This window comes from Schistocerca cancellata, chromosome 4 (genome assembly GCF_023864275.1).
Source record: "Schistocerca cancellata isolate TAMUIC-IGC-003103 chromosome 4, iqSchCanc2.1, whole genome shotgun sequence".
NCBI lineage: Eukaryota > Metazoa > Arthropoda > Insecta > Orthoptera > Acrididae > Schistocerca > Schistocerca cancellata.
Genome location: NC_064629.1, coordinates 812,463,912 through 812,485,636, shown reverse-complemented (window position 1 = coordinate 812,485,636; position 21,725 = coordinate 812,463,912). Strand labels below are relative to the sequence as shown.

General features: G+C 41.2%; 2 protein-coding genes across 5 annotated transcripts in view; one reads left to right on the top strand and one right to left on the bottom strand.

The window, feature by feature from the left end:
• Positions 1–663, top strand: part of LOC126184795 (syndetin) — a 169,720-nt gene extending 169,057 nt beyond the window's left edge. For all 4 annotated transcript variants that reach the window (XM_049927374.1, XM_049927375.1, XM_049927377.1 and 1 more), the window contains one exon: positions 320–663. The gene's annotated coding sequence lies outside the window, so the exon portion shown is untranslated. The remainder of the gene's footprint in view (positions 1–319) is intronic.
• The window catches only part of LOC126184796 (basic helix-loop-helix transcription factor scleraxis-like), an 84,439-nt gene that overhangs the window by 4,459 nt on the left and 58,255 nt on the right, over positions 1–21,725 (bottom strand). Inside the window, exon 3 of the mRNA XM_049927379.1 lies at positions 488–585. Within this exon, the coding sequence (XP_049783336.1) occupies positions 488–585 (98 nt within the window). The remainder of the gene's footprint in view (positions 1–487; positions 586–21,725) is intronic.

Below are 21,725 nucleotides of genomic sequence, written 5' to 3'. Positions count from 1 at the left end.
TTGTGTGTTGGATTGTGTATGGAGAAGAATTAAAGTGTGCTGAAGAGAGAGATGTATTGATAGTATTGTACTTTATATTTGTTTGCTTTATTTATCGATCCATAGGAGTCCTTTTACATAGACACACAATCAGGCAATGTGATACTACTTTAGATAGTTAATTATTGAATACTTTGAATAAATAGTAATAATATTGTCATTTAAGATGAATCTTTGTGAAAGTGTAGCTATATTTTTACCATAGAAACAGTATTGTTTATTTATAAATAAATGAATAATTTTTGTATAACTGATTGTGGCCATTTTCTTTACTTTGCAGGTGAGGAACATGAGTGTCTCTCTCAAGTGCAATTTTACACACAAACACACCAAGGAAATGACCAACATTGATGTACTGTAGAGCTTTCAAAGCAAAAAGCAGCCTAGTTAATTTTACAAGTATTATTTCATGCTAAAAATTATGATGTGAATCTCATTGATAACTCACCATTCCATGTACATGTGTAAGACAGAAGGTACAAATTGTGCTGTAGGTCTCTCTCTCATTCTCTAATGATAACTGATGACATGGTAGAGAATCGTTACCTATAATGTTGAATGATATTTTGCATATTATATATGTATTAAATTCTTGTTATGTTGGATTAAAAATATAAATGACTATATTGCATACTTAAGTTATTAAAAAAGAAACATTTATGACCTGGATAATTTATTTATTTTTTTAAATTTAATATGTAAGTCCTAAACATCAGTAATCACTATAAGTACAGCAGATTTAGGGATAAAATACTTGTGTACCAGAACACAATAATTTATATTACGAAAGGAACAAGAAATGTCCAAACAATAATGCTGCTAGTCTATTCACACATCAGGGTGTGAAATTTTGTAAAAGAAAACAAGACATCTACCCAAATGTTGGTTTGATCACCATAGTTTTTTGCTGAGTGTAGTATTACTACTGAACGGGTATGCTCTTGACTTCCTTCAGTGTTTTGAACCCAGCCAGGTATGAGTGGACCTAACACATTATTGCCACAGACTAGATTCATTTATTGTCCATTACAAAAAGTGAAATATGAAGGAGAAGAAATGATGTACAGAAAAGAAACAAAAGAGTTTAAAACTATGCACAATGCAAAAACACAAATTAAAATGACAATAATTTGAGCAAAATGACTGAACATCACATTGTTTCCCAGTCTCTTCAAAAAATTCGTTTACTTTAATTTTAATTTATGAGCATGGTTTTGTAATCTGTTAAATTATTTTCAACATTTTTTTTCCTCTGAACGGTGTTCGGCCCTTACATCACTTAAAATCCCATGTTTTCCATTTTTGTTTTAAAGTAAGTAAAGTTTCACACTTTTAGGAACCCTCTGCTTCTTGTTCAAGTTCTAATGTGGGTCACCTATCTTCAATGACTTCGTCATCAAGAGGATGCTAGAAATGGGAGGAAATCAGCTGTGTTTTTTTGAAAGGAAGTTTCCCAGTATTTACGTGGGGTGATTTAGGGAACAACATAAAATACTTCATTTTAGATGTCCAAATGAGTCTTTGAATGTAGGTTCTTTGTACTATTTGCTGCACCACTTGGTCAGTACTGTCCTATGAATTTAATTTCAGTCAGCTGAAACAATGTAACGTGTGTGTGTGTGTGTGTGTGTGTGTGTGTGTGTGTGTGTGTGTGTCACATGGATTTCAGTTTTCAATGTGAATATACATTACTAACAAACCCTGCAATGCTTCACTATTGCTAAATATTTATGGAAATCGGATATACAGCCTAAACTCCTTCCTTCCCCATGCTTCCATCTCCTCCTCTCCATTCTCTTTGTCCATTTCCTCCTGCTCCCACTGTCCCATATCTCTCTCTCTCTCTCTCTCTGTGCGTCACCTCCACCCCCCCCCCCCCCCCCCCACTCTGTATTTGTTCATATCTTCTTCTCACTTTTCTCTTACTCTGAGCCTTGTTTATTGTAATTGCAAAAGAAAGCTTGATTGGAAATTGAAGTCACTTAAAATGAATGGGTTAAATGGCTGGGATCATTGGTATGCAGAGTATGGGAGAGACCTCTCCTGCTGCCTCTGTGAGGACAGCAGTTTCAGTGACAGTATTACACATAGTTTTAATTTTTGAATGGGTAGGATTACAAAGTTTCAAATCATTCAGATTCTATAGTATTATTCTAATAATGAGCCAATAAGCAATAAATACAACATTCCTGTTTTCTTTAAAACCAGCGGCAAGGCTATACAATTTTTGTTTAAAATTATGTATAAGGAGAAAGAATACAGTGTGTACATAAAGTCTGGGAACACTTTCAATTATTTATTGCACAAGAACCAAACACTGTACAGATATCATACATATGTCATTTTGAAGAGAAACCCTAAAAGTTTTTTTTCATGTATACCGCCTCAGCATAGTTTGGTAATTTGCCAATAGTCAGCAGTAGTTGCAAACATGGCGATGGATTGGCCGTGCTACAGAAGAGGACAGCTGTTTCATGAAATGGCCTCCCCAATCACCAGATCTCACTCCATGTAACTTTTTTCTGTGGGGCCACATTAAATATCTGGTGTATGTACTGCCTCTACCACATGATGTAGCAGAGCTCCAGGAGAGAATACAGGAAGCGACTGCCACAGTCGACAATGCCATGCTGGGACGGGTATGGCAAGAATTCAGTTCCATATTGATGTCCAGCGAGTCACTCATGGTTCGCATATCAAATGTTGGTTAAAAAAAAAAAACTTGCAGAGTTTTTCTTCAAAATACAATATGTATGACACCTGTACAATGTTTAGTTCTTGTGCAATAAATAATTGAAATTGTTCCCGGACTTTATGTACAGCCTGTATATGTGGGAGAAACAGTTTTTCCAATAGTTTACATGCCCTGCTATCGTAGTTAAAACTGACTGTGAGAAAGAAAGTGAAACTGCATGTTTTCACAGCACAGCACTTTCCTTATTAAGTCAGGTTTGACAGAAAATGTATATATTGTGGTTAAAAAAATATTTATCCTATACCTGCCTGAATATATATAGGTGTATCAGTTAAAAATTTGAAGCAAATTGGTCAAAAAAATTTTTGAGATATTTGCCGACAATGTTTCCCCTTTATATATTAAAAATATGTAGCTTATTTCTGTCTGTTTGATGATTAGAGTATTATGCAAAAAGTTGAAGTAAATTGTTCAAGAACTTTTTGAGGTTTTTGCTAACAATATTTCCCGTTTATTTATACACCATATTATCAAAAAAAAAATGTAGTCTATGTTCGCCTGAACATTTGTTAGAGCAACATGTATAAATTTGAAGTAAATTGATTGAGAACTTTTTGATACTATTGGAAACAATGTTTCTCCTTTATATACAGGGTTGCACACGAGTGAGTACAGACTGCTCACCAGTTATCAGGGTGTATACGACCTGGGAGATCCGGGAAAAACCCGGGAATTTTTTCATCCGGGAGAAAACCGGGAAAAAGCCGAGAATTTTTTAGAATTCCGGGAATTTTTCATTATTTTAGGTTTCAGTTAAATTTTTGCAATATTGACTGGTAAGAATTGATGCTCTAACAAAGGATATTACTCTATCCCGCTACTGCAGAATAATACAACAACAATAAAACGTGAACGAGAAAAAAATATGAAAATAAAACATAAATTGCAAAGGAAATGTGCCATATACAACAACAAAACACAGTGCTCATACAAACGTTTGCCAACAACAAAATGTGTCAAAGGTGTTAGGAAGACTATGCAATGCTTTATAACAACAAAATGTCTCCGATGAGAGTGACGTCACAACGGTTTAACTAGATTCGTTATAGGAGTTACGAGCGGGCTCATGCGCATGCGCAGTTGAGTGGCGGGGCAAACCGATGTATCTGACCCGAATGACAATTACGGGGGTGGAGGGGGCGCCAAATTCATATTCTTGAGAAGAAAAAAATCATGTTTCACAAAGAGCCTAGCATCCAGCGCACGTTGGTCTACCGATTACTCATGATTTTGAAACGCATCCCTCTTGGTTTTTGAACGCACTCTGTAAGTTGATTTCTGAATGAATCATGAGTTAAATTTTGAATGCGTGCCTAGTGTACGTGATGTCTGTCAGGGGAATCCTCGTCGCATCTAGAAATAAACTTTCCTGCAAGCAAAAGGGGACCGGGTTATATGAGCTGAGCAGAGTAAAGCCGAACGAGTGAACGCCAGCCGCTGTCTGATTATGTGGTTGATTGGGCTTGGAATGATCAGCTGTGCTATAATTACTAGCGAAATCCATAGAGTCAGACTACCAGAGTGGAAATAAACGACTAACAGGAATAACAGGTAAGAAAGATTACGTATTATCTTCTCGGTGTATCCAAGAAAATGAAATTTTGTCAGAAAATTTTTGGCCAGATCGCTCCACTTGTAAGGGCCAGGTGTACAGCCCCCTTCTAGCAGCCGATTAACTTCTATTCTGGAAGTAGGGCGGAAAGTGGTTTGTACGAACATCATAACGCCTAACCGGAGAATAATCAGGGATAACTAAACCGGTGATTCTGGCAGGGTTAGTGAAGTTAACCAGCGACTAAATTTTGACAAAGGCAGGAACAGTTCCAGAGTTAGTCATGACAAGATTGTTTGTTAGAACGAGGAACGGGGACATCACACCAATTAGGGAAGAATATGAAGATTCCAAATTTAAGTAAAAATCTCGTACTACTACTTTTCGATCTCATGCTCGAGAAACTGGGGCGTATGAATGAAATGTGAAACTATTTTCTAACATTAAACTATTTGCTTGTAGTAGGCCTAATAGGCATTTTATGTTGGTCTTCGTGAATTATATTCTGTCGTGTTATAAAAATGACCATTTGTGCAAAAACAGTCTCGTTTATTTGGTATGTGTTACAATTTCTGCAGTGTTAGAAAGACCTATTTTGTTTTATCTAGCAGACAGCGACAAAATAAACGTAATCAGATTTGAGACACCACACCAGTCATGGGTAGTATTTGTATTAACAACTTACGCAGCATTAGACACCGATATTTCGGCCTCTTTTCTTTTATGACATAACGTAAGATCTTTTAATGTTTTACACATACGAACATACGGGCTTCCTGCGTCATCGTAGCTGCCAAAGTGCGGTGGCGCCTCTTACCTGGCGCTCTCTGACGACTGCTGAAACGAACCTATTTCTAACAGGTCGTGGGAAAATATTGCGAATGGCTGTTTGAAAAACGTTACTTTCAAAGTAAATTTACTCTTTCGCAAGTGGAACTATGTGTGAGAATGTGCGATGAATTCCTTAAATCACAGAGCGTTTGATGACGAGCGATTAGAAGTATTTAGAGCCCAGATCAGACAATCGTGTCGTTATTATGAGTAAATTGATGTAGTGCTACGGGAAGCTCTCGCTCCTCTGCGGTAGCTAATTTATTTGTGGAAAACTTTGAGAACAAGTCACTGGACTCGGCTAAAAATTTTACTGGCACATTTGTGTGATGTATCTTAAAGTGTAACACGGACAAGAAAAATCAACATTATATGTGAAAGCTTAGCTTCTGTTGCAGCTTATTAACCTTAGAGACCAATGTTGTACGTGAAACCTTTGCTTTTCTTGTAGCAACACTATGTATATTAATTTAAAACATTAACTTTTTCTGTTTGTGTATCCGCGCTACTTAACAGTGATATTGCTATTAGCAGACTACATCACGTGTCCTACGCTCTGAATATCTGCTGTCATCGGCTGGCGGGATCACTGACATGAGCAATGACTCGCTTACAAAAGCGTATCGTAATCTCGATTACATGGTTCGGAAAGTAACATGCGGTGTTTGGTGGGATTCGAATTTATACTTTCGTGATACGAAAATATACAGCGTACTTATTGATGCAAAAAATAAAAAAAAACCTGTCACTTAATAGCACGGAAAAAGTGTGTTTTCATCCGGGAGAAAGTGTATTTTTAACCGGGAAACCCGGAAATTTTTTTTCCTTGTCCACGTATACACCCTGGTTATGCTTTGTTGCCCGCCATGAGCAGATCCAACAACCACTAGGTAAACTTGTAATAATTAGATAATAAAGAAATAAAAAAATAATTCCTCAAAGATTTGCATATACACAGCAGTTTTTATTGTTGTTTCAAACAATATGGAACCCACAGTCCGACTTGCTGATAAGGCACACTGTACTCTGGTTTTTTTCACTGTGAAGAGGTTCCTCATTACTCTTGGTTGTTTGTTGACCGGTATCTGGTGTTCTGGGAGTTCACATGTCCTGTCAGATGGGCTTCATCACTCTTGAAATTAAGCAGCAGATCCAACATTTCACACTCACCTGTTTGACATAGCCACACACTGTAATTAACATTTTTTGCCTTATATTCCTCCTTCAGTTCTTGGACACATGTCATTTTCTAGGGCTTCTTCCCTATATGGTGTAACACACACTGACAAGACTTACGTGAAACAGTCACTTGTTGTGACAATTTGTGTGTCAACTTCTTTGGACTCTGGATCATGGGGCTCGATTCTTTTTTTTATTTGCAGCTGACCCTGTAGTATGCCACTTTGTCACCATATACTGCGTACTGCTCTTTGCTCGTACAAAAATGCCAGGAAACTTCTTTGAAAAAATGTGTCTCATTTTCTTGTATGAACTGGTAGACATGCATGCCTCCACGATTGCTATTCTTTCTTGAAGAGGATATGTCTCTCTGAGATATTTACTTCACAAATCTTAACCAAGTCACAACAGCTTTCATACTGACAATACAAAATGTAGTTGTAACAGCTTTGAAACAATAGATGACAACTGACAGGCAATGATGAGCAGTCTTGTACTCAGGACCAGTTCTTCATGCACAACCCTGTATTATATATATTAATATTAAGAAAATACACAGCGTATTTCTGTCCAAATGTGTATTAGAGCATATGTAAAAATTTGAAGTAAATTGGTCAAGTACTTTTCAAGAGTTTTGTTAACAATGTTAAAGAATGACATGTCTTTACACAGTGGTATAGATAATATAATTCATAATCTAGGTTGACTTCAATCTGGATGTTAGGTGCAGAATACAAATGAAAAATAAGGTACTTAATTTTAATAATTTAATACAATATAAAATATAAAGCAGTTCTCAAATAGAAGGCTGCTGGAAACACTTAGAGTGCCTTACTAGGTAACTATGGCGGTAATGGAAGTGGTATGCCCATGCCTTTCAACCCATGACTGACCAAGCAAGTTATATGGGGATCTACAGTTTAACATGTGCCCCAAACCGTGGTGCAACTTGGCATTTTTAACATTAACAGATCATGGACAGAAGTGAAAGATTTGACATTGTGACATATGTATCTACATTTACATACTTACTTCGCATGCCACCATACAGTGTGGGGCAGAGGGTACATTGTACTAGTGCTAGTCATTCACTTTCCTATTCCACTTGCAAATGGAATAGATGTACGTTGATGGCAGTAGATTTGTTCTGCAGTAAGTTGCAAATTCCAGTTCGGAATAATAAGAATTTTTTTCAAAAATTGTCATTGTCTGACAGACATGCTTTTATATTATCAGCCATACATTTATATTATTTTATTCTTATGATTGTGTTAAAGTCTTTTGACCTATTAGAAAGTGTGTTACTCTTTTTCACAGGTAAAATAGTCTGATGATCCTGTAAGAGATTGAAATTGGTCACCGATTGAAATAAATAACTTGTATGCTGTGTTCAAGGCTGCTTTTATTTAAATAATGTTTTATAGTTCTCAGTAGTGTTTTGCGAAAAGAATACCTTCTTCGCTTCAGGGTTTTTGTAATTTCTATAGTAGTTGCACACTGATTGAACCTATCAGTAACAGTTCTAGCAGCACACTTGTGAATTGCTTTGATGTCTTTATTTAATCTGACTTGGTGGGAATCCCAAACACTTGAGCAATACTCAAGAATGTGTCGCACAAGTGTGTTCTAATAATAGACAGGGCAGAAAATGGAAAGTTCTTAGGTGTGCATTTTGATGGAAACTTAAACTGGAAAATCATATAGTAGACTTGCTAAACCATATGGGTTCAGCTACTTTTGCCATCAGAATAATTGCCAACTCTGGGGATAAGGAATTCAGTAAGTTAATACATTTTGCATATTTTCATTCTTTGATGTCTTATGGGATAATATTCTGCGATAACTCCTCACTTAGGCAAAAAATATTCATTGTGCAAAAGAAAGTAATTAAAATTGTGTGTAGAGTTAACAGATTATGTTTTGCAGGAATATATATAAGCAGCTGGGAATATTAACCACAGCCATACAGTACATTTATTCACTTATGAAATTGTTTTCAACAATCCATCTGAGTTTTAGAGTCACAGAGATATTTGCAAGTACAACACTTGAAGGAAAAATGATCTGCATTACCGTTTAATAAATCTGGCTTTGGCACGGAAAGGAGTGAAATATGCAGCTATAACTCTCTTTGACAGTCCACCCATGGAAATACACTGTGGTGACAAAAGTCATGGGAAAAGCGATATGCATGTATACAGACGGCGGTAGTATCATATGCACAAGGTATAAAGGGATAGTGCTTTGGCAGAGCTATGATATGTACTCAGGTGATTCATGTGTAAAGGTTTCTGATGTGATTATGGTGACACCAAAGGACTTAAATAGACTGTGAACGCAGAATGGTAGTTGGAGCTAGGCACATGGGACATCCATTTCAGAAATCATTAAGGAATTCAATATTGTGAGATCCAAAGTGTCAAGAGTGTCTCGAGAATACCATATCTGAGGCATTACCTCTCATCATGAACAATGCAGTGGCCAATGGCAGTGTTGCTTCTCAGTACCAACATACAAGTAACACTGCATGAAATAACTGCAAAAATCAATGTGGCAAGTACAACGAACGTATCCATTAGGACAGTGCAGCAAAATTTGTTGTTAATGGGCTATGGCAGCACTTGGCAGACACAAGTGCCTTTGCTATCAGCACATCACCTGAGTTTTTGACCATATCGGTTGTATGCTAGATGGCTGGAAAACTATGGCCAGTCAGATGAGTCCCGATTTCAGTAGGTAAGAGCTGATGGTAGGGTTCGAATGTGGCACAGACCCCACAGAGTCGTGGACCAAAATTGTTAGAAAGGCACTGTCCAAGCTGGTGGTGGCTCCATAGTGGTGTGGGCTTTGTTTACATGGAATGGACTGGGTCCTCTGGTCCAATGGAACCGATCATCGACTGGAAATGGTTATGTTCAGCTACTTGGAGACCATTTGTAGCCATTCATGGACTTCATGTTCCCAAACAACGATGGGATTTTTATGGTTGACAATGCACAATGTCACCGGGCCACAGTTGTTTTTGCAATTGTGGACAATTCAAGTGGATGAATTGGCCACCCAGATCAGTCGAAGTGAATCCTATTGAACACTTGTGGGATGTAATCGAGCTGTCAGTTCGTGCACGAAATCCTACACTGTCAACCTTTCACAATTATGGATGTCCACAGAGAGGGCATGGCTCAGTATTTCTGTAGGGGACTTCCATCAACTTGTTGAGTCCATGCCACGTCAAGTTGCTGCACTACACTGGGCAAAAGGTGGTCCCATACGATATTGGGAGATAACCCATGACTTTTGTCACCTCTGACAGATAGCAGAAATGTTTTCAAATGGAGATAAGAGCTTTCTCCTTAACAACTCTTTCTAAAGTAGAGAGGTAATCTTGAGGAGAGATAATTAGTAATTTTAAAAAACTATGAATGGGCAGCATGCAGCCATATAAATATTATGTTTTTGTTTAGTTGTATCTAAGTCTTCTATGTTTCTTCTGTTTGCATATCCCTCATGATAATGTTTATTGTACATTTGATTTATGGTTCAAGCAACTAAGTAATCAATCTTTGTGCAGTCTTCTTTATGGATGTGCTACACTTTTGTAGAATTCTCCCAATAAGCTGAAGTCAACCATTTGTCTTCCATACAACTGACTTTATGTTTTTGCATTTCATATCACTTTCCAACATTACTCCTACATATTTAATCAATGTGATTTCTTCCCATTGCACACCACTAATACTGTATTTTAATATTAAGCACTTGCTTTTCCTACTCGTCTGCATTAACATATATTTTTCTACGTTTGGAGCAAGCCCTGCCATTCATCACACCAAATAGAAATTCTGTCTAATCATCCTCTACCCTCCTGCAGATAATTCTCCCATACACTACAGCTTCATGAGCAAACAGTCATAGATTGCTGCTCTGTGTGTGTCAGATTGTTTTGTCATAGTGAACAAGAGCTGTCCTATCACACTTCCCTATGACAAATGCTGTCCATGTTCATTTACTTAAAGTGTTAAAACTGCTCACATATCTGAGATCTACTCCATATGCTTGGACTTTTGTTAACAATCTGTAGTGGGCCACTGTGTCAAATGTTTTTCCTGAAATGTAAGACTATGGAATCTGCTTGTTACCCTTCGTCCATGGTTCGCAGGATCTTGTACGAGAAAAGGACAAGCTGTGTGTTGCATGAATGATTCCTCTTAAGTGTGCGCTGATTTGTGGACAGAAGATTTTCTGTCTCAAGGATATTTATTAATAATTTTAAAATATGCTCAACAATTCTGCAGCAAACTGACATATAATTTTGCAGGTCTGTTCTTTTACCCTTCTTATGTACAGGAGTAACTTGCAGTTTCTCCAGTCACATGGGACTTCAAGCTGAATGAGAGATTCATTGTAAATGCAAGCTAAGTAAAGGGCCAATGCCAAAGAGTACTGGCGGATGGAGTGGCTGAGCGGTTCTAGGCACTTCAGTCTGGAACCTCGTGACCACTACGGTCGCAGTTTTGAATCCTGCCTCGGGCATGGATGTGTGTGATGTCCTTAGGTTAGTTAGGTTTAAGTAGTTCGAAGTTCTAGGGGACTGATGACCTCAGATGTTGAGTCCCATAGTGCTCAGAGCCATTTGAACCAGAGAGTACTGTCTGTAAAACGGAATTGGAATTCCATCTGGACCTGGTGACTTATTTGTTTCCAACTGCTTCAGTTGCTCCTCAGTCCCAGGGTTGCCTATTTCTATGTCCTTCATACCCAAGTCTGTGTTACAGTCAAATAATGGCATGTCTGTGTGGTCCTCATGCACGAATGATTTTTTAAACACAGAATTTAAACCTTCAACCTCTTGCTGCCTTCTGTTGCCACACTCGACTGGTCAATGAGTGACTAAATAGAAGCCTTTGACCTGCGTAGCAATTTTATATAGGCCCAGAATTTTCTTGGGTTCTCGGCAAGATCTTTGATTAATGTGTGAGAGTGGTGGACATTGTTGTATGCACTGTGCAAAAATATTGTTATAGATGGATCAATTTCTACAATCTTTTGTCTGTCGACATACTTTTTTAAAATGAGAGTGCAACAATCTCTGTTCCTGAGCATTTTTTGGATTTTGTTATTAAACCTCAGAGGTATTTTTTGTCTTTAATCCACTTGTACAGCATATATTTCTCCAGAGTGTGATTACAGTCAGTTTAAACTTTGTCCATAATTCCTCTATGTCCATCAGGCTAACAACTGTCTTCTCTGATCTTTCAAGCATAAAAACTCTACCATCCTTCTTGATGGATTTATTAACTTTGGTAACCATCGTTGTCATGATGACATGATCACAAATCCCTGTCTGTATACTGGCCTATATACAAGCCTGTTTGTAGCTATGAGGTCTAAAATGTTTCTATTGCATGTGAGTTGTCTGAGTGGTTGCTCAAGACTGTTTTCAGAGGTAGAGTTCAGAACCACCTCACAAGACTGATTGTCCATATCACCTACAACAATTGGGTGGATATCTCAATCTGTACTTGGTATGTTAAAGTTACCTCCAACTAACACTGCATGATTGACGTACTTCTGTGCTACTGAGCATGTCTTTCTTTGAATGATTCTGCAAATGTACCAGTGGAATTGGGTGGCCGGTGGAAATACCCAATGATTAACTTGAATTGTCTAGTTCGATTACTTGCATAGTCTTTTCACTCTACATCCCGGCAAACATTCTCAGAGCTCGTATTGGACTTTTTCCAGCTTTGGATGCTATCTCCATAAGGGGCTCCATAATACACCTAACATGGAGCTCCTGATAACTAGCAATCCCTTGTCCCCATGTACTTGCTAAAGGTGGCAAAGATTATAAGACTGATGTGTCGGCTGTTTGGTTGAGAAGCCTAAAGCCAACTTAAAAAAAGATGAATGTTGTTATCTCAGAATGTAAGCACAGTTAGCAACTACAGGCAACTTACCATAAGATGACAGTGCATAAAATACAATATTGGGATACCATGGAATGGAATTTGAACATCTTTCATTGAAAAGAGAAATAAGGTGAGGATTGCTTAATTTAAGAGTTTTATGGACAGTCAGCATAAGCATACTGTGGGACAGCTGTTTCTTAGATACTGTGCAGTATACAAGAAAATGCCATTTCTGTGGAAACTTTGCAACATTTATTGCAAAGAGTTGGGCTCCAAGAATAGCAAAGAAATCCACAGGAAACCTATTTTCTCTGTATGATTTTGTTTTAAATGGAACCAGGATAGTCAGATGGCCAAAAGCAAATAACAGGATGTATTTACCAACTGGATGTCCTTGATAAAACAAAGCAGGCAAGTCTTAACAACAATCACATTATTTGGATGAGATGTGCTTTGACATATTACACAGGGAACCAGTACTTGGAAAGGTGGAGCACATGGTGTTACTACCAAACATCAGTAATTCCAGCCAGTGTTTAAATGTTGTTGTTTCTCATTTCTTAGAATATTTTGCTAGAAGAATGTTTTCACCATATCCACTATGCACTGGATCACCCTGATTGAAATCCAGAATAACTAATTTTTAATCTTGCGAATAATTTTTCATGATTCCTATATGTCAGTGTTCCCTTTCTGAGATTTTAGCAGTATACAGTCTTATTATGATGCTGTTGTTAAGAAGAAAAATGGTAGATTAAGTGTGTGATTATTATGGGATGACTCGTGCTGTGATGAACAATGAAACTGAAAATACTGTATTAATAGCATGTACTCAAGTGGAGAGTCAGTTATGACCATGGTCATGGCTAACAACGAATGTGATATCACCATAGCGAGTAACTGCAGAGATACCGCTAGTGAAGTGTCATGAGCAACAATAAAGTAAAGAAATTAGGTCCATTTTTGTTTGTGTAGTAACGTAGCAGCCACTACGGTTGTTATTTGCTTGAGTAATGGCACCAATCCACTTGTTGTAATGTGCTGGAATCATGTTCACCTTGTCAGGTAATATGATTTTCCAGTTTCTGTTTATATGCATATTCAAAGCCTCCTCTAATATGCTGAAGGATTGTTTTTCCTGACTCCACTGTATTGCACCCAGAGTTTTCTAGTACTGTAGTAATGCTCTTCCAAGCTGTAACTTCCAGAAGAAAATCGTAACAATATGTTTGTTTCTTGCATTAAAATGTTTGGGCCACATTTCTAAAAATCTAAAATGTGTTTAGGTTGAGAGGTTTCACGCCTTCATCAGGTGCGCTCCAGATATTTTCGTTATCCACTTTATGTAATGTTATGAGTATGTTATCTGTGACTCATTTTTGGGCTGCCGAACACTGAAATGTGTTGTTGAGCAAATTCTGCCAAATTATATAACTGTTTGTTACAGTGCCATACTGCTCAGTTATGGTTTGTGTTTAGTGGTGTGCTTTAACTCCAACTGAGGCAAAATTCTCATTAAGCCATGGCCTTAATTTATCATCATATGGCACATGACAGCAGTACATATACAAATATAAACTACAATAATAAACAAGAATACAAGTGTGCAACACATATAAGAGAACATAAAGGACATATAAGTATCACATAACAAATGACAAAGTATGATGTAGGACTAGTTGTTGGCTACATATTGATGTCCAGATCTTGTATCCAATTCATAGTGTGAGGTGTGGCTTCTATGAAGTAGTCAGCTGATCCACCGTATTTGCTTATGGGGCACATTTTTATGATAGGGTCAGAGTCTGCTCAGGTGCTCCACAGTCAAAACCTGGGCTGTCCACAAGTCACTATTTATAAAGCATAGCATTGCATCTTGGGTGGACACTCAATTGAACTAATAGAACTGAATCGTCGGATAGTCCATTCTTGATCTTAAATGACTTACGATATCCAGCCCACTAAACACTTTACAATAACTGTAGCAAGCTTTGTTGTTTACGCTGAATTACACTACAAAATTTTTATGTCTCATCTCATTTATAATGTTACTACTATTGTATAAGGCTCTTTTAGAAAAAAAGATAAGAACTAAATGAGCTTCAAATGTTATTAGGAAAACATTTACCATATATACGGGGTGTCCAACCTAAGACTTGTCAGGTGCATTTTCTTTGGCGTTTCAGTGTGTAATGTGATGCCCAGCATTGACAGTAAACATCTGTTTGTTCTTGTTAGAAAGTAAATGGCTTTATAGAGGAATTTTCTGCACCCATTCCGTTGAGTGGCTCCAGATTGTTCAATCATGATAGTTGGTTTAACAGTATGTATTGCCAGGGACAGCAAAATACAGAGAATGACCACTACTCAAGCAGTCATTGATTAGTGTTGCTGCATGACTGTTGCAGGCACTTGGAGTTGCCTGAGTTAGCACAAGGGTGTGACAAAAGGGTATATGGAAACTTAACCACCAGGCTGTTGTATGAAAATGTATCAAAAAATGTTACTGTGCGAGGCCATAGAAGTGCTGTGCCTAAACAACTTTTTCTCATTCAGTCTTTGGTGTAGTCAGTAACAGAGAGACAAGTCAGTTAATGTTAGTTGTTATTGTTTGCCATATCTTCCTTGCCCAACAATCCACATCTCCTGTTCCAGCCAACATTGTGGTGTGTGTGAGCCACCAATAGACTGATTCAATAAACACAAAGCAAAAATTATTTTGCAAAAATCTAGTGAAACATAATAGGTGGTGAACATGACATCTGGCATGTATACTGTATATTTCAACACTGTGACCAGCAATGTCATAATGTCCAGAATGTAATGGAACACTCACTGATGTTAAATGTATATTTCAGTATGGAATTCATGGTATAGCAAACCACTGGATAATGTCACATCTAACTAAAATAATGCAGAAAGTTATAGCTAATAATTCAACTACTGTCAGCAGGGGACATTTTTCTGTTGAGAGAAATCACTTATAGGGTCCCACAAGACTCAAACATAGGTCTTCTATTGTTCCTATAAATTGTAAACAATCTCAGATCCATGTGTGTCCTTTGATGTTTCCCCCGAATCTTTTCAGGTGAACACTGAGGCTGTTCCTTAAATAAGGTTTGGTCACTTTTGTCTCCCACACATCTACAACTGAATTTGGAATCATTCTCTAATGACATAGACATGAACCACCATTACACTCTAACCATCTTTCCCTTCATTTTTGAATCTCTGAGACTTTCAGTGTGTGATCATACGTGAAACATTAGAACCCCATTATTTTAGTAATCATGTGGTGAAAAATGCAATATCCAGTTTCCACAGTCGTTAAGGAAAGGAGAAAAGTCCCTGTCCTGCACATAGATGATGATCACATTTATGCAAAATGTGATTTGAGACTTTCTCGGCGTATTCCATTCGTGAAATCTTCTCGGGTGATCAGCCGAGTAAAGGCGTCGTCTTCTCGCAACGTTTCGAAGGGTTTCGTACCCATCATCTTCAAGCGAAGTGTCGAGATGCTGTGTTGTGCGGTCCTATAAAGGCTCCTGGACCAGTGACTGATCCCGGGCGCCGACCAATCAGGTACCTGCGGAATCGGCCGCCGCGCCAGTGGTGGGGGGTTCGCGGCGCGGACCGGGCGTCGAGTCCCTGCCGGTTCCTACTACGTCTTTGACCGCTACTGTCTTCGTGCCGGAGCGTTCTCTTCTAATTTTAGTTATTGCGGGATTCCAAGCTGTACTAAGTTGGAAACCAGTGTCTCGATTGATCAGGTTGCTGTTCAACCGAATTTCTACAGCCTCTTTGAAAACCGAATCCCAAAATCCTTTAGCGTCACACAGCTTCTTCGTACCCTCAAAAAGGAAGGTGTGTCCTTCGTTAAGGCTATGTTCCGCAACCGCCGATTTTTCTGTCTGACCAAGGCGTACATGTCTAATGTGTTCCGAGCGCCTCTGCGTGATGCAGCGCTGCGTTTGTCCGATGTATTTCGTACCACATTCACATTCAATACTGTATACGCCCGGAGTCTGCAGTCCTAGGTGGTCTTTGACTGAGCCACGTATGTCTTTAATTTTACTTGGGGCATGAAAAATTGTCTTGATGTTGTGTTTCTCCAGAATGCGGGCAATCTTGGCTGTTGGCGGTCCCGCGTATGGTAGAAATGCCAGGCATCTGGTCTCATCTTCTTCTTCCGGTGTGTCTACCTTCCTGCTCTTGTGTAGGGCGCGCGAGATTTGCGTCTCATTATAACCGTTGCTGCGGAACGGGATCAGTCACTGGTCCAGGAGCCTTTATAGGACCGCACAACACAGCATCTCGACACTTCGCTTGAAGATGATGGGTACGAAACCCTTCGAAACGTTGCGAGAAGACGACGCCTTTACTCGACTGATCACCCGAGAAGATTTCACGAATGGAATACGCCGAGAAAGTCTCAAATCACATTTAACATACCTCTACGGGGAGGATATCCATCGTAGCTACCAGATGCTACAGAAACTACGACTCAAGGCGGGCAAGCTGCTTAGCAGACTGGCCTTCTTACAACGGTGTCGAGACAAAGAAGTGTTGCCGAAATTTGCCAACTTGCGGCACCCTGTTAGCACGACAAGATCCAGACGCATACTACAACGAGCCGGTGCGGCCCTGGTGCGCGAACACATACGGGTCACCAGGCAGGAGTTAGATAAGAACGCAAGGATGCTGCTTACTCAACACCTTCGATTGGCCTCCTATCTCCCACCACACACATGGGAGTGGATCGACGGAAACACATATGCAAGCAGTGAGATCCACAAGAGAAAAGCCAGGGAAAAACAATGTGGCAAGTTCACCAGACTGTCTGGAGCCCGGCAACATGCCGACCACACAACCAATGCCAAGACTGTCATCAATCTGGCAGGCAAAGAACTGGACGAGACCACAATATCAGTGCTGTCGAGAGGACTTAACTTTGCTCCAGTACCCAGGACACTACCTAAGCGAGACATTATCAGCAGCATCGAGCAAGCCGTGCGCGGCCTCCCTACGGAGGCAGCTGAGGAAGTTAGGAGAGAAACGTGCAGGGTCCTGGAGAAGACAAAAATGCCCAAGAACAACATAACGTCTGCTGAAAGGAAGGCTCTTAAGGCCCTACGTGAGGATGAGGACACTGTCGTTCTAGCTGCTGACAAAGGCAATGCCACGGTGATACTGAGGAAAGAAGATTATTGGCAGAAGATAAACTCACTGCTACAAGATACTGCCTACAAGCAACTGGACAAGGACACGACAGCCTCCGTGACTTGCAAGACCATCGCCTTGCTCAATGACTCTGGACTGGAAAAGGACGTCATCAGGAAGCTGTACCCCAGAGCACCGGCACCACCACGGCTATATGGGCTCCCTAAGATCCACAAAGACGGAGTTCCATTGCGACCCATAGTGAGCACCATCAACTCACCGACGTATGGTTTAGCCAAGTACCTAGCACAACTGCTCCAACCGATCGTGGGTCACTGTGAGCACCATGTCAAGAACTCGGCGGAGTTTGTGAAGGTACTACAAGGCTTTCGCCTGGATAAAGAAGATCTTCTTGTCAGCTTTGACGTCACCTCACTCTTCACACGAGTACCGCTGGAAGACTCCCTAGCGCTGCTCGAAACACGCTTTAGTGAGGACACAATAAAGCTGTTCCGGCATGTGTTAACAAACACCCACTTCAAATGTGGAGGCAAATTTTATGAACAAGTGGATGTTGTAGCCATGGGGTCCCCCTTAGCTCCAGGCATCGCTAATCTTTACATGGAGCACTTTGAAGACATAGCCCTGGACACCGCCCCACTGAAACCTAAAGCCTTCCACAGATATGTGGATGACACTTTTGTCGTGTGGCACATGGCAGAGAGAACCTGCAAGACTTCCTGCGACATCTGAACAGCATACACAACAACATACAATTCACTATGGAGGTGGAAGAAAACGGAAGCTTGCCCTTCCTTGACATTCTAATCAAGAAGCACCCTGATGGCACTTTGGGTCACGCTGTGTATAGGAAGAAGACACATACGGATTTATACCTTCATGCACAGAGTTGCCACCACCCGGCACAACGCAACTCAGTGCTTAACACACTTGTGCACAGGGCCAAGTCTATCTGTGATGATGACAGCCTACCTGCAGAGTTACAACACCTAAGGAAGACCTTCCACAGCAAGGGTTATAATGAGATGCAAATCTCGCGCGCCCTACACAAGAGCAGGAAGGTAGACACACCGGAAGAAGAAGATGAGACCAGATGCCTGGCATTTCTACCATACGCGGGACCGCCAACAGCCAAGATTGCCCGCATTCTGGAGAAACACAACATCAAGACAATTTTTCATGCCGCAAGTAAAATTAAAGACATACTTGGCTCAGTCAAAGACCACCTAGGACTGCAGACTCCGGGCGTATACAGTATTGAATGTGAATGTGGTACGAAATACATCGGACAAACGCAGCGCTGCATCACGCAGAGGCGCTCGGAACACATTAGACATGTACGCCTTGGTCAGACAGAAAAATCGGCGGTTGTGGAACATAGCCTTAACAAAGGACACACCTTCCTTTTTGAGGGTACGAAGAAGCTGTGTGACACTAAAGGATTTTGGGATTCGGTTTTCAAAGAGGCTGTAGAAATTCGGTTGAACAGCAACCTGATCAATCGAGACACTGGTTTCCAACTTAGTACAGCTTGGAATCCCGCAATAACTAAAATTAGAAGAGAACGCTCCGGCACGAAGACGGTAGCGGTCAAAGACGTAGTAGGAACCAGCAGGGACTCGACGCCCGGTCCGCGCCGCGAACCCCCCACCACTGGCGCGGCGGCCGATTCCGCAGGTACCTGATTGGTCGGCGCCCGGGATCAGTCACTGGTCCAGGAGCCTTTATAGGACCGCACAACACAGCATCTCGACACTTTGCTTGAAGATGATGGGTACGAAACCCTTCGAAACGTTGCGAGAAGACGACGCCTTTACTCGGCTGATCACCCGAGAAGATTTCACGAATGGAATACGCCGAGAAAGTCTCAAATCACATTTAACATACCTCTACGGGGAGGATATCCATCGTAGCTACCAGATGCTACAGAAACTACGACTCAAGGCGGGCAAGCTGCTTAGCAGACTGGCCTTCTTACAACGGTGTCGAGACAAAGAAGTGTTGCCGAAATTTGCCAACTTGCGGCACCCTGTTAGCACGACAAGATCCAGACGCATACTACAACGAGCCGGTGCGGCCCTGGTGCGCGAACACATACGGGTCACCAAGCAGGAGTTAGATAAGAACGCAAGGATGCTGCTTACTCAACACCTTCGATTGGCCTCCTATCTCCCACCACACACATGGGAGTGGATCGACGGAAACACATATGCAAGCAGTGAGATCCACAAGAGAAAAGCCAGGGAAAAACAATGTGGCAAGTTCACCAGACTGTCTGGAGCCCGGCAACATGCCGACCACACAACCAATGCCAAGACTGTCATCAATCTGGCAGGCAAAGAACTGGACGAGACCACAATATCAGTGCTGTCGAGAGGGCTTAACTTTGCTCCAGTACCCAGGACACTACCTAAGCGAGACATTATCAGCAGCATCGAGCAAGCCGTGCGCGGCCTCCCTACAGAGGCAGCTGAGGAAGTTAGGAGAGAAACGTGCAGGGTCCTGGAGAAGGCAAAAATGCCCAAGAACAACATAACGTCTGCTGAAAGGAAGGCTCTTAAGGCCCTACGTGAGGATGAGGACACTGTCGTTCTAGCTGCTGACAAAGGCAATGCCACGGTGATACTGAGGAAAGAAGATTATTGGCAGAAGATAAACTCACTGCTACAAGATACTGCCTACAAGCAACTGGACAAGGACACGACAGCCTCCGTGACTCGCAAGACCATCGCCTTGCTCAATGACTCTGGACTGGAAAAGGACGTCATCAGGAAGCTGTACCCCAGAGCACCGGCACCACCACGGCTATATGGGCTCCCTAAGATCCACAAAGACGGAGTTCCATTGCGACCCATAGTGAGCACCATCAACTCACCGACGTATGGTTTAGCCAAGTACCTAGCACAACTGCTCCAACCGATCGTGGGTCACTGTGAGCACCATGTCAAGAACTCGGCGGAGTTTGTGAAGGTACTACAAGGCTTTCGCCTGGATAAAGAAGATCTTCTTGTCAGCTTTGACGTCACCTCACTCTTCACACGAGTACCGCTGGAAGACTCCCTAGCGCTGCTCGAAACACGCTTTAGTGAGGACACAATAAAGCTGTTCCGGCATGTGTTAACAAACACCCACTTCAAATGTGGAGGCAAATTTTATGAACAAGTGGATGGTGTAGCCATGGGGTCCCCCTTAGCTCCAGGCATCGCTAATCTTTACATGGAGCACTTTGAAGACATAGCCCTGGACACCGCCCCACTGAAACCTAAAGCCTTCCACAGATATGCGGATGACACTTTTGTCGTGTGGCCACATGGCAGAGAGAACCTGCAAGACTTCCTGCGACATCTGAACAGCATACACAACAACATACAATTCACTATGGTGGTGGAAGAAAACGGAAGCTTGCCCTTCCTTGACATTCTAATCAAGAAGCACCCTGATGGCACCTTGGGTCACGCTGTGTATAGGAAGAAGACACATACGGATTTATACCTTCATGCACAGAGTTGCCACCACCCGGCACAATGCAACTCAGTGCTTAACACACTTGTGCACAGGGCCAAGTCTATCTGTGATGATGACAGCCTACCTGCAGAGTTACAACACCTAAGGAAGACCTTCCGCAGCAACGGTTATAATGAGACGCAAATCTCGTGCGCCCTACACAAGAGCAGGAAGGTAGACACACCGGAAGAAGAAGATGAGACCAGATGCCTAGCATTTCTACCATACGCGGGACCGCCAACAGCCAAGATTGCCCGCATTCTGGAGAAACACAACATCAAGACAAATTTTCATGCCGCAAGTAAAATTAAAGACATACTTGGCTCAGTCAAAGACCACCTAGGACTGCAGACTCCGGGCATATACAGTATTGAATGTGAATGTGGTACGAAATACATCGGACAAACGCAGCGCTGCATCACGCAGAGGCGCTCGGAACACATTAGACATGTACACCTTGGTCAGACAGAAAAATCGGCGGTTGCGGAACATAGCCTTAACGAAGGACACACCTTCCTTTTTGAGGGTACGAAGAAGCTGTGTGACGCTAAAGGATTTTGGGATTCGGTTTTCAAAGAGGCTGTAGAAATTCGGTTGAACAGCAACCTGATCAATCGAGACACTGGTTTCCAACTTAGTACAGCTTGGAATCCTGCAATAACTAAAATTAGAAGAGAACGCTCCGGCACGAAGACGGTAGCAGTCAAAGACGTAGTAGGAACCGGCAGGGACTCGACGCCCGGTCCGCGCCGTGAACCCCCCACCACTGGCG